Source organism: Adiantum capillus-veneris, chromosome 22, assembly GCF_014529385.1.
Source record: "Adiantum capillus-veneris isolate H3 chromosome 22, ASM1452938v2, whole genome shotgun sequence".
Taxonomy (NCBI): Eukaryota; Viridiplantae; Streptophyta; class Polypodiopsida; order Polypodiales; family Pteridaceae; genus Adiantum; species Adiantum capillus-veneris.
Window position 1 is genome coordinate 32,734,516 of NC_140952.1, and position 14,614 is coordinate 32,749,129.

General features: G+C 44.8%; 1 protein-coding gene across 2 annotated transcripts in view; it reads right to left on the reverse strand.

The window, feature by feature from the left end:
* The window catches only part of LOC147429131 (uncharacterized), a 130,903-nt gene that overhangs the window by 17,317 nt on the left and 98,972 nt on the right, over nt 1–14,614 (reverse strand). For both annotated transcript variants that reach the window (XM_086495327.1, XM_086495328.1), the window contains 2 exons: nt 5,756–5,857; nt 5,610–5,661 (listed from right to left, as the gene is read on the reverse strand). In XM_086495327.1, coding sequence (XP_086351453.1) covers nt 5,610–5,661; nt 5,756–5,857 — 154 coding nt within the window. The remainder of the gene's footprint in view (nt 1–5,609; nt 5,662–5,755; nt 5,858–14,614) is intronic.

Here is a 14,614-nt window from a genome sequence, read left to right on the forward strand (position 1 = left end):
AATTCTAGCGGCACCCGAACGGGACATAGCCATTACACCTGTCATTGGCAAACTTCAGTTGCATTGTCAGGGGTATTTGGGGCGAGGACTTTTACACAATGCCCTTAGAAGGTTGTGACGTTCTCCTTGGAGTCCTTTGGTACCATAAGAACAACGCCATGGTCGATTATCGGGCGAAGAAAGTGACTTTGACAAATGAAAAGGGCCGAAAAATTGTACTTGATATAAAACTGAAGGGCGAGTCCGTCCCTATTGTATTGGCTTCGGCTGTTTCCAAATTAATGAAATCCAGTCTGCTTGTTTACTCGATCTATTTGAAAGAGTTAAATGATGAACACATAACGAATATGTATGAACTTGATAAATAACGCCAGATTTTCTCCACACTCATGCCGATTGCTTTTCTAAGGGCCTCGCAGGCGAGTTGCCACTATCTTGTCCTGAGGATCACAGTATTGATCTGATAACTAGAAGCACACCACTGAACCGGCCACCTTACCCTGTTAGCCGAGCCCAAATGAAGAGATTATGAACCAAATGAAAGACCTCTTGGAAAAGGGTCTTATCCAGCCAAGTACTTCACCCTACTGCTCTCCGGTGTTATTGGTTTTAAAGAAAGACGGATCTTGGAGAATGTGCGTTGATTATAGAGATCTCAATAAAATCACCATCAAGAACAGATTTCTGATTCCCAGGATCGATGATATTCTTGACCGATTACAAAGCTCCTCTTGTTTCGACAGGATCGATTTGAAAAGCGGATATCATCAGATCCAAATCGCGTCGAGAGATGTCTACAAGACAGCTTTTCGGACGAGCTTCGGTTTTTATGAATTTTTGGTGATGCCTTTTGGCGTTACCAATGCTCCAGCTACTTTCAACCAAATGATGGATAGGATTTTCAGAGAGTATAGATCATTTGTCGGCACTTTCTTTGATGACATTATAGTCTTCGTTAAGGATGAGGCAGAACATAGACACCATCTGCTACAGGTCTTTTAGGCATTGCGAGATCACAAGTTAGTTATCAATGCCAAGAAGAGTGAATTTTTCTTGCTGGAGATACACTTTTTGGGACAAATCGTCTCAACAACAGGAGTACAGATGGACCCGGCCAAGATTGAGACTATACGTGATTGGCCTGATTTGAAGAATGTACATGAAGTTAGAAGCTTCTTGGGCTTACGTTCTTACTACCGGCGGTTCATTCAAAAGTTTGCAGAGGTCGCTTCCCCTTTGCATATTCTGACACAGAAAGGAGTCCCTTTCTCGTGGGCACCCACATAGGTGACTGCCTTTCAAACATAGAAAGAGAAATTGACTACAAGACCAGTTTTGACTTTGCCTGATTTGCAAAAGTCATTCCAAGTATATTGAGATGCTTGTGGTCGTAGTCTCGGTGCGGTCTTAATGCAAGAAGGCCATGTCATTGACTATGAGAGCCGATTGTTTTCAAGGCCAGAATTCACAGCACAGATTTATGAGAAAGAGCTTTTGGCGGTTATCCATGCTCTTACTCAGTGGCGACGTTACCTATTCGGAGCCGACTTTACGGTCTTCACTGATCATTAGAGTTTACGCTACTTCTCGTCACAGAAGCAGCTTTCGGAAAAGTAGATGCGGTGGGCTAACATCTTGTCACGGTTTCACTTCAAGATTGTCCATGTTCAAGGACAGAAGAACTTGGTGGCAGATGCTTTGTCCCTGAAGCCGTTAGTCTTGGCTATTTCCGTGATTCATAATAGAAGCTTCGAAGACATGGTCGATTAGTACGGCACAAATCCAGATTTTTCGGATGTATTCACACGAATACAGAATGGGGAGGTAGTAGCGGATATTCCATACGGGATGGCATCCTTCTTGAGTCTCGGCCAATAGAAGTAACGCTCCACACCTTTCAAGGTGGTGTCAATGCCACGGTGACCCGTAAAAGGTGGACAATGGCATTCAGTTAGAACCGTTTCCCTAAACGACTGTGTAACACACAACATTGTTTTCCTCATCAAGTAGCAAACGATTTTATACGCAGCTGCTTGGTATGCCAGAAGGTCAAGTTTGACATTCCCACCCGCCTCTGGGAAAGTACTGCTATGGATTTCATTTTCGATCTCCCGAAGACATAGAGTGGGCATGATGGCATTTGGACTGTCATCGATCGATTTAGCAAGCAAGCTCAGTTCATTCCAGTGAAGAAAACAATCAAGCTGGATCATTTAGCGAGACTGTTCATTTCACACATTTTCAGATTACATGGCATGCCTGAGACAATCGTCTCTGACAGAAATCCCCGATTCACGAGTTTGTTTTGGAAGGCTATTTAGGTGCAATTCTCATCATCTTTCCACCCCCAGACAGATGGGCAATTTGAGATAATAAATTCAGTCATACTCGATTTATTGAAGTCTTACATTTCTAATCAGAAGACTCAATGGGAAAAAAATTTGCCCTTGGTGGAATTTGCCTATAATAACATGATCCACTCTTCGACGGGGAAGGCGCCATTTGAGATTATTGAGGGTGCTACGAAGGTTCCACCCTTCCTTAGCACGAAAGATAAGATTTTTTCCATGAGTCTGTTTTGCAGGCGTAATCGAGGGCGATTACAATTCTTTCAAGAGGGGGGTATGTCACAACTTGATGACGTTGCATGACCCAAGATATTAGAGTGTTCCAACTCATGGACATTGGCTGAGGTAGGGCTTGGGGACACAAAGCAAATTAATGGAGCATCTAGACGTAGAGTCTGAGAGTGAGACCCACGAGCCCTCTTTGGACTTTGTGCACACATTAATATAAAAAGAAATACCGAAAGGGGCGCCAGTGTTTGGGGCCAATACCTCTGGGTACGGAACTATCCCAGGCCGTGTCGTCTTTGTGAACTGTTTTGAAGTGAATCTCTGTTGTGTCGCGGTAGAATCTTGACTTGGGGTGTCCAAGTTTGTTACACCAAATGTTAGTGCGCCCTCACCTTTAAGCACACGATTTGGAACAGAAGGAGTAGTGTCACAAATTGCTGACGTCTTAAGCCACTGAAGATATAACCTGCCCGTACAACGTAGAGGGCGGTACTATTTCAATTACCTGTTAACTTTACACAGAGCACTGAGAAGGGAAGAGAACACAGTTGCGTCCAGCGACTAGAATGTCACTGCGCACACGAGACCGACACCCTGTAGGCCCCAAAGACTGGCGCCCCTTTCGGTATTTCATTATTCAAATTAAGGTAGACGATCCGACCACTTAGCACAAGCTTTCACAAAGCTGTCCAAACCTGGCGAGGGCTGAAAACGCAGATTTTCGACCGGATTTCGACAGCATAACGGCGCAAAAACCCCTGTAGGTCAAAAACACCTGTCTAGGACGGATTCCCTCGATATCTGGAAGCTTTCTGGTGAGCTGTCACAGAAATTCGGGCTTTCCCCGCTAAAAAATATCTCAACTGGTGCGTCAGTTGACTTGGCAGCAGAGCAATAAAATGTTCCCCTTGTCATTCCAGAGCTAATGACGCGAACACATTTTCCGGTCAAAAATAGCAGTTCCCTAAATTTTAGGAGATGCTTCCATGGCGTCCCTATCGGTCTCCTGACCATCATTGAAGACTACCATTTGACCAACATCTACAATGTGGGTTAATTTACTGGCCCCTTTCAACTTATAAAGTTGCAGTGACTTGACGAGTGGCCCAAATTCCAGTTTGGCGCACACGAGCTTCCATACTCATCAGAATTCAGTGCTAACTGGCCCGGGCAGTCCCTGTCTGACCGACCTAGATCCCCGATGTGAGAAACCCATTTGGCTGCAGCCGTTTCACACTGGCCATGCAATGTCCACTTGCACCTTTTCAATTGTTTTGGGACAAACAAGTAAAAATAAAATAAATATATCTAATACTTATTTACGGAACGCAACAGGAAAAATACACCTCCTGGTGACAGAAGACCTGAGCCGGTTTGTAGATCTCAACCGAGGGGCCTAACCCCTAGAAGAAGCAAAAGAAGACGAAGTGTTTACCAACTTGGAAATCCTCGCCGAGTGGGCCAAATTATTAAGTATTACCAACTTATGATACCCATCCGATGGGGCCCATGGTACTCAAGGTAAAGCAGGACCTACACCCACACACACAATAGATCTCTTGGCATAACAAACTGATAATGTGTACGGATCTCCATGTTTTACGCCGGACACCTGACGTGGCAACTTGTACGGAACCCCCAGATTTTACACTCACATGATTACGTAGTAGATTGTCCACAATCCCAAATATTGCGCTGACATGCTGTACGGATTTCCGCAAATCACACTAACATCTTTTTAGCCGCTACATTTTGGTACTGATGCTTTTGGATGCATCGCTTTTCATGTAACTACTTTTGAAGGGCCAAAGGGCCTTTGAATAGACATTGTGGGCTCTCGCTCTAGCACTCTACCGCGTGTAGGTGCAAAGCAAAGCCACAAGTGATGTACTGACTAGAAGCATTAAAAAAAAATACAGAGAAGGGTGCCAGGGTTTGGGGCTAGTGCTCTCTTGGGGTGGAACTCCGCTACTCAGTGCCTCGTATGTCGTGCATCTCTTTCAGTTCAGTTGTTATTTGAAGTGCTTGAAGTTGTTCAATCTATTCGTTTCTGTTGGCACGTTTTGCCCGTCCCCTTACAAGTAGGGTCCTTGTCTTCATTAGAGGTGCTCCATGGTAGTAACCCTATCCACTCCCAATGGCAAGATTTAAGCTACTGCTGCATACTCACTTAGGACTGACGTGGCCTTTCAGAGCCATTGTCCTAATGATGTAGAGAAAAGTATGCTAACAATAAGAAGATCTTTTGGATGTTATCCATACTTTGAAAAGATATGGAAACACTATCAGTTCTGCAATGAGTTTCATGTCAAAATGAAGCATCAAGCTTAAAACTCTTCAAGACTCCAGACATTTACAGGAGAAGCATAAAAAATGGAAATTCTTCTGTATGTTTCAGTTTCAAAAGTGTCATACTCTTGGAAAGCATAATGTAGTTGCATTTGCTCTTTCACAAATGCCTCGAATCTCTATCATCTTAGTGGCTCATCATGAAAATTCTTAAGAAATGAAGAATAATTACAACAAAATTACTGATTTTCAAGCATTATGGACAAAGCTACCAGAGCAAGGAGATTCGCACCCAACTACTGCATATTGTAAGATAAACAATCGACTCTTTGTGGTCATCAAAAGGTTCTTAAAGATAGTCACGAGCCTCCATTTGCTAGATGCAAAGGAAGGCTAGACACTTTAAATGCTTTAGAACATTCTTTTATTGGCCAACAAAGCCAAGGGACTCATGTATCATTGTTGAGGCATGTCTAGCTTGCCAGAAATCGAAGTATGACACACCACATCAGTCATCTCTAGAAACTTATCGTGCTCTTGACCAAAAAAATACATGCAAACACGTCCCTCGACCAAAATCTAAGTTCTGACTTGATCCTTACATAAAAAGGAAATGCCAGATAAAAGTGTTTTATACCAATGATATCGCCAATACAGTGCAGAACTGCTCCTCTATAGAATGAGCCATGCATACCTTGCAGAGATATAAAATGTGATCGCTTGCAAAAGAGCAGTATAACTCACCTGATGGGACAAAGAAGGGAGACCCTTGAAGGTCCTTCAACCAGCTCCTCATCTGCTCAAAAACAACATCTAGCAAATAGCACCAGTGCATCATCAAAGCCAAAAAAACGGAAATGACATACAGAAGGGCAAAGAACATTGTGTACCTGTTTGTGCTTTTATGCCATCATGATTGAAAATTTGCAAGTCAAGTGGAGAAACATAGTCTGATCTTGATGTCGTGAGCGCAATTGCAATCAAATAGCTACCTGGTAATGCACCACAAATTGACATTATTGAAAAAAACTAAAAAATAGCTAGAGAAAATTTAAGAAAAATTGACCGTTTGAATGAAGGCAATAAGAACGAATTTTGTATTAATACGCGTGTCTGCATACACCATCGTTCAACAAACCCAAACTACTTTATATTTCACACAGGATCAGACCCATTGCACACACACTTTGACAACAGCAGCATACGCAAACAACAGGTATTGCACCCTCAAAGACTATCTAACAGCATTTAGGGATTTAGGGTTTTTGGAACTAGGTCAAAGACGAAATTGGCCAGTGCATTCATCTAACTAATCACACAGAATCTCTCTCTCTAGAGGGTGGTCCATGCTAGACTCCAATTCTCTCTATGCGATTGTGCAATGAATCTCTCTCTACAGAGACTCTCCTCCCTCTGCCCCTCATGGGTGCTGATTTCCTCGTTAAACCTAATTTTCTCTCTCGATTGTTTTCTCTCTCTAATTTTTTGTTTCTATCAGATAATCTCTCTACAATTGCTTAGTTTCGAAGATGGCTTTCTATAGAGAGCATCTTCTCCAACTCACAGGGGATGGATTTGTGATTCGACCCAGCTATATGGATACACATCTATCTAATGGGTTACGGTGTGCCATTGGTTAGATACGACATCTTCACATCGGCTTGAGATTGAAACTGGTAGACTCCAGCAGCTAGCGGGATATGCCGCCTATGCCATACAGAGCCAGAGACGGAGACACATTACATATGTCACTGCACAGTGTATTACGGGATATGGGGTCGCTTCCATTGTCTATTCAGAGAAGGCTTCAAACCCCTTCTCGAGAGTCATGAGCTATCAGGACCAAAGATGTGTTGGTTTGTATCTACTTGAGTTACACAGACAAAGAGATATTTTACTAAGGAGATCTAGAGAGAGACAATCCCGGAGACAGATTACCGATTTCTTCACACCAAACACTAGACAGATAGCGGAGCAACCACCACTTCATACTCAGACCCCCGGTACTCTCGTTGACCGAGCATTGGAGCTAGAAGATCGAGATGCCCACGACTGAGGAGAGGAGCTTCACAGCATCGATGGAGATTACAACAAAGGATTTGAGCCATACTATCTCGACATCCAAAGCACATATGAGAATGGATTCATCACCCATTGTATCTTTCTCTTGTATTGGGCACCCATTGTATCAATGATCACACATACCCCACCCAGCTCTAGCTAGTAGCACTTTTAGATTCATTTTAGTATCTCTTTTTTTGTACTTTAAACAAGGTACCAGATTCACAAGTTTGTAACGGATTGGTCTCATAGGTCATTTTGGGGAGAGAGAGAGAGAGAGAGAGAGAGAGAGAGAGAGAGAGAGAGAGAGAGAGAGAGAGAGAGAGAGAGAGAGAGAGAAATGAAAGGAAATGAAATGATATATTAACGTCTTCAAAACGCCAAAATGACCTATGAGACCAAGCTATTACAATATAGTGAATCTGATACCATGTCCGGAATTAAAAAGAACTGAAAAAAAAAAACAACTACTACAAACTCGGACTGTATGGATGTGCCGGCTAATACAAAAGGTGCCCAGTACAATGTGGGTGGGGGTGGGGGCGATATATGGTAGAGATCCATCCTCATATGCACTCTGGACGTCGAGAAAGTATGGCTCGAATCCTCTGCTGTAGTCTCCGCCGATACTGCATAGCTCCTCTCCTCACTCGCGGTCGTCTAGATCTCCCTAGCTCCAATGCTCGGTCTATAAGAATGCCAGTAATGGTAGTATGAGTGCGGGTAGAGCTCTGCAATGGTGGCTGCTTCTCTGGCTGTCCAATATCTAGTGTAAAGAAATCTGTAAAGTGTCTTTGGGACTGTCTCTCTCCAGCTCTCCTCAGTAAAGTATCTCTATGCCTGTGTAGCTCAAGTAGATACAGTCCAAGACATCTCTGATCCTCATGACTCATCACCCAAGATAGAGCCCAAAACCCTCTCTGGATAGACAATGAAAACGGCCTCGTATCTCATAGTACAATGTGCAATGGCATATGTAATGCAACGCTGTCTCTGGCTCTAGATGACATAAGCGGCATATCCTGCTATCTGCTGGTATCCCTCTGAATCTGCCAGTCTCAATCTCGAGTTGATGTGAGGATATGCGTATCTGGACAATGGCACAACATAAACCAGGAGAAAGATGTGTGTCCATATAGCTAGGTCGAATCACAAACCCATCCCCTGTGAGGTGGAGAAGATGCTCTCTATAGAAAGCCATCTTCGTTCCCAACTCCTGTACCAGCTCTATCATGTCCTCCTCGTGTCCACCTGGATCAGATCCTGACGAATGATATACCTAGATGAATCCAGGATAAGCCTAGATTCACCCTTTAAGGAAAGTGCAAGGTATAGACCCATGGTAGTCACCCACAAGACGATATAACCATCAGCTCCATCATGCATAGTATTGACTAAATACCACGACATCCCCACTAATGTCGTCAGTGCCCAATAGTGGGTGTAGAACTAGGTACTAACATATGCTCCCCAACACACCACACGCACGCACACATGAGCATACATCAACACAAAGTTCAGCGTACTGAGTTTCTGTCATGACTCCGGAGATCAAGGGCAGACACAACCATAATGAAGCCTAGCACTAAAAGAAGCATGAAATCGAAAAAATTAGCACAAATGAGGTAGTTGAAAGGGCATACGCACCAAAAAAGATAGAAAGAATTAGCACAATATCAACTAGTCGTAACTCGGACGAAAACTTCACAATGTGAAGTCTGCATGTCCGCTATACGACTTAAAAATATACCTAGATGAATCCAGGATAAGCCTAGATTCACCCTTGAAGGAAAGTGCAAGGTATAGACCCATGGTAGTCACCCACAAGACGAAATAACCATCAGCTCCATCATGCATAGTATTGACTAAATACCACGACATCCCCACTAATGTCGTCAGTGCCCAATAGTGGGTGTAGAACTAGGTACTAACATATGCTCCCCAACACACCACACGCACGCACACATGAGCATACATCAACACAAAGTTCAGCGTACTGAGTTTCTGTCATGACTCCGGAGATCAAGGGCAGACACAGCCATAATGAAGCCTAGCACTAAAAGAAGCATGAAATCGAAAAAATTAGCACAAATGAGGTAGTTGATAGGGCATACGCACCAAAAAAGATAGAAAGAATTAGCACAATATCAACTAGTCGTAACTCGGACGAAAACTTCACAATGTGAAGTCTGCATGTCCGCTATACAACTTAAAAATATACCTAGATGAATCCAGGATAAGCCTAGATTCACCCTTGTAGGAAAGTGCAAGGTACAGACCCATGGTAGTCACCCACAAGACGAAATAACCATCAGCTCCATCATGCATAGTATTGACTAAATACCACGACATCCCCACTAATGTCGTCAGTGCCCAATAGTGGGTGTAGAACTAGGTACTAACATATGCTCCCCAACACACCACACGCACGCACACATGAGCATACATCAACACAAAGTTCAGCGTACTGAGTTTCTGTCATGACTCCGGAGATCAAGGGCAAACACAGCCATAATGAAGCCTAGCACTAAAAGAAGCATGAAATCGAAAAAATTAGCACAAATGAGGTAGTTGATAGGGCATACGCACCAAAAAAGATAGAAAGAATTAGCACAATATCAACTAGTCGTAACTCGGACGAAAACTTCACAATGTGAAGTCTGCATGTCCGCTATACGACTTAAAAATATACCTAGATGAATCCAGGATAAGCCTAGATTCACCCTTGAAGGAAAGTGCAAGGTATAGACCCATGGTAGTCACCCACAAGACGAATGAGTCTATTAATCTCCACCCGTGTCAGAGACATCAAGGGTGCCTGTAGGAGTACTAAAACGGAGGCAACCTATCCTTGGTGAAGCCATGTGTTTGAAACCATGATGTCATCTATGCATACCAGCATGATGTATCCCCGTGTAGAGCTAACTGTCTGGAGGACTCTGGGGCCAGCCTGAGTTAGCTGGTGAGTCAGATATCAACACAATATCATCAGCATATAACAACAATGGGATCCACCTCCCTGTCACCCTCTCTCTCAATGTATTCAAACACCTCATCAACGTACATACCAAATAGAGTAGGAGACAATGGGCAACCCTGTTTCACCCCAATAGTAGAGTGACCTTAATCAGATACCCCTTCCGGAGTGCGTACATGTCCCATCACTGATCTGTACAAAGCCATAATCCCCCAAATCAACTCTATGGGCACCTCCATCTCCAGTAGTCTACACATCAATCGAGCTCTCTGCACCATGTCAAATGCTTTGCGGAAATCCACAAAGCTACAATAAATCCTCTCCCATGTGACCTGCCCTCCTCAATGATGGCTCTTAGTGTCAGAATATGATCAAGAGTGGAGAAACCCCTCCTGAAACCGGCCTGACCCTTTGCTCGTACACCCTCACCCTCTGCCCAATTGTTCAAGTGCTGCTCAAGAATGGATGCATACAACCGTGCCAATGTGTGTCCAACCATAATAGTGCGGTAGTTCCCAGGCTCTGTAGGATCACCTGCCTTGAAGATAGGCACAATAGTAGACAACCTCCAAGTCTTAGGTAGCCCCTCACACATGGCACGATTTAACAACACTGCAAGAACCTCCAACAACATATCCCTAGCATGTATAAAGTGCTCCGCTACTAGACCGTCATGATCATATGCCCTCCCGGTCCTCATCCTGTCAATGGCCCTCTGTACCATCCCAGTGGTAAAGAAGGTGCTCGTAGTTGGGCACGGCTCTGTAGACTCTGGAAGGGGTTCTTGTCCAGGGACCGTATATAATGATGTCGCACATTGACCCCACACATCAGGTGAAGTAATCGCTGGGGGAGGGGAGTGCTCATGAAAGAGTCACCATGCCATTCCCGAGTCCCTACTTAAGAACCGCTGATAAAGTCTCGCTCCATCTGAGCTAGGTAAGCTCGCTTCTTCTGTCGCACAAGGCACCGGGAAGCAATCCGAGACTGTCTGTAAGTGATGAATCCTAAAAGAAGATCCCTCTGAAGCTGGGCTCTCATCTCGCTGCACTCATCATCATACCAACTATTTTGGGGCATGCTCCTAGAATGTCGTCTCCTATCCGGCTGAGTGAGTGGGTATGCCACTGATGCAGCACCATGCAGTGTCTCAATCAATAGAGTGGTGCACTTCTCCACTGAGAGGCATGTACTAGTTGTGCCTTCCCATAGACAATCCCAGATCTCCTCTCTATAAACGGAATCAGTCTCTGGTGTAAATGTATAATGGGTGTGTAACCTGCCTCTTGATGTCTGGGTTGTACTATACTGAAATGAAACGAACAGTGTCAAGAGAGCATGATCCACTCCTATGCCCACTAGCCTAGCTCCCACTGTAAAATCCTGAATACAGAGGACAAAGCTCGGCTGTGTCCTAACATAGTCCACTGTACTGGCCCCATGTCTGTGTGGAAAGCATGTGAAACCGACTGCTCTAGGAAATCGCTGTAAGCCATGAAGTATGGCTAACCTATGTGTAGTCGTCATCTCCATGAGGTATCTCCCATACTCCGTCTGCTCTCTGTCATGTAAGTGTCTGTCAAGCCCCAACTCACCCACATTTAGCTCTCTAAGCATCTCATCTGAAGTGTCATAGAAGACTGTCTGAGAGTTGCTCGTTCGGGCATTGAAGTCCCCTAGGAGAATAATATCACCATCCCTAGAAAACTCCCATATGTCATCGTCTAGTATAGAGAAAGGCGACTGCCCTCTGGATGCACCATATACTGACGTACTGGGAGGAAAGTAACATATGGCAATGTATAGAAATTGACCTGTGTCAGCTCCTCAATCTCACCCACATGTATCTAGCATGCTCATCTCTCCGTACAATATGTAGTAGTGGTTGTAGCTCCTCTCTAAATAGCATTGCTACTCCTCCTCAACCTCTACTCCCATGCTCAGATCTCGTAGTTGTCTTGTGGGCTATCTCCCATCTATATCCCACCACATTTGGCATTACCTGTCCAAGGGCCTGGTGAGTCTCTGACAAGAATACAATGTCTGTCTCTGAAACCGTCCTCAAATGCACCAACGTCCAACCTCATAGACCCATTACAATTCCAAGTAGCAATCTTCAGTGTGGTCCCATAGGTCTTGCACCGTCATGCAACGCGCCGCTCTACAATCTCCCTTGCCGCTGTAATCTCTGGCATTACCTGTCTCATATGTGCAAGTTGTGAGAGAGTAAGGTCATCGCCGAGGAAAATACCTGTCTTCTTGAGAGTAGGCCTCTTCCTCAAGAATTCCTTCTTCTCTTCCAAGGAGGGGAAGCGTAGTATGAGAGCTCTCTCCTTCGAAGACTCTCCCGGGCCATCACTTTTCTTGCCTACTCTCCACGCCTTTGTGTGCAAAGGCTTCTCCATCCCCATCATGTATGTGAGGCTTGTGACCTCTTTCTCCACATTGTTTATGTCCTTGAGGCCGGTCACTCTCACATGTAGAGACCGCATCTGCCTTCTGTGTTCCTCTTCGAGGGTCATGTTCATAAGCGTCGGTGTACAAGAAGCTTCCTTACCTTTCCCTTTCTTGGCGACCTCAATCCATTTTTCGGCCTCGTCCGCCTTCTTCTGTGTCTTTGTTATCATATATGCCCATGAAGACGTCTTCACCACATTCAGTTTCTCTTCCTCTTTGATCATCCTTACCTGTTCCTTGATTACCTTGATTTCCTCTATCACAGAGAGCTGAAATTCACCTTCCTCTAGTCCACTGCTTGCTCTGTCAACAAGCTCCCGTTTGAGGGCTGAGACTTCTTCTTTGAGTGTGTGTGAGTCCACCTTAAGTGCTTGTATCTCTGCGTTTAGGTTCTCTTTCTCCTTCTTCCATTGTGCGCCTTCGTTGAAGACCATCTGAAGGAGGTTGGCCTTCTCCTTCCACCATCCTTGCATCTCCGTTTTCCATTCCTTCATTTCTCTTTCCATTTGCGTCATCCGCTTGTTCGTGAGCATGAAAGTGGCCTTTGCTCGCAGCTTGTAAGCAGGTGAAACATTCATGGCTTCCGTGTCCTGTGAAGGTGGAGCAGGGGGGTGGTTTCCATGTCCTGTGAGGGTGAAGCAATACTCAGCATGGACACGTAGGCAGAGGGCAGCCCGCTGATCCTTGCGAGAGAACACTATGTATATAGGCGTTTCCACCTTATGCAAACATGTTTTTGCGCATCCCACATCAAGCAAACATGGTTATTCCACACCTAGATGTAGTCCCTGCAATTCTGGATATTCTTCTGCACTGTTTCTGAAATGCTCCTTACAATTCTCAAATGCTTCTGCACTCTGAAATACTTCTTGCAACTCTGTCTATGAAAATGTCTGTGCGCGCGCGTGTGAGACTGAAGGTAACCAGGGTTGCAAAAGGGTTGTTTTGCTGCAGGTATGCAGCAAGGACAATGGCAAGCAAATAACCAGCAGTGGGCAGTGATAGATGGGCAGGTGGGCAGGAGATGCTGAGTACACAGGGTGAGGCAGTGCAGCAAGTGAGGTGACGAGCAACAAACCCTAAAACGCGCACGTAGCCCTGTGCAGAAACCCTAAATGCGCAGAGAAATGAAGCAGCGGAAGCATTACCTGGTTCACTTTGAAGCTGGCAACAGAGAATGTCGTGTGGTTCAGCTCTGCACTACCAGTCCAGCTTCACGTTTTGTTGCCTTGCCTCCTGCGTCACCTTGCGTTTGACTGGGCGGTGAAGATGTAGCTATCGCTGACAGCTACGCTGGTGCACGACAGAGAGAGAGAGAGAAATGAAAATGAAATGAAATGAAATGTTATATTAACGTCTTCAAAAGGCCAAAGTGACCTATGAGACCAGAAAGTTACAATGTGGTGGATCTGATACAAAGTCAGAGTCAGAGTAACAAGATGACAAAAATGAAATGACAAACGTCACAATAAAAATAAAATAAATTACTATGGAATCCTAAACTACTAGGTGCAAACTAAGCTCTAGCTGGGATAGCTAGATCACAAGAGATCCAGCATCGGTCGCTGGCGGATCTCATCAATCTCCTCCATGGTCAGTAGTCTGACCGGGCGTCGTGCATGTCGAGCCAAAGTGATCTGAATCCTCTGATGCAGCCTCCGCCGATGCTGTGTAGTCCTCTGCAGTCGTGGGCGCCTGGATCTCCCCAGCTCAGTCGCTCGGTCGATCAGTGTGCCTCTGGTGTGAGACGACGAGCTCTGCTGTGGTAGTAACTCCTCCGGGTGTCCAGTGGCAGCTCTAAAGAAATCTGTGATCTGTCTCTGAGACTGGCTAGCCTCTCCTCTCATCAGGCTCTCCCCGTGTCTGCATAGCTCGAGCAAAAACAAACCCAAGCATCTCTGATCCTCGTACTGCATGACTCTGGAGAATGGAAGAGAGAGAGAGAGAGAGAGAGAGAGAGAGAGAGAGAGAGAGAGAGAGAGATGAAATCAAATGCAATATTAGAGAGAGGATCAGCAAGGAGCTAATGGCCAATCACATATGGAGGTGCATTGACAAAACATAGAAACTCGCTGCAAACATGCTCCTCTAATCATCTGGCTACAATAGTGAGAGAAAGATCAATAAGCTCTCTAAAAGCTAATATTAATACACCAAGCATCTCATGGAGAGAGAGAGAGAGAGAGAGAGAGAGAGAGAGAGAGAGAGAGAGAGAAATGAAATGAAATGAAATGTTATATTAACATCTTCAAAA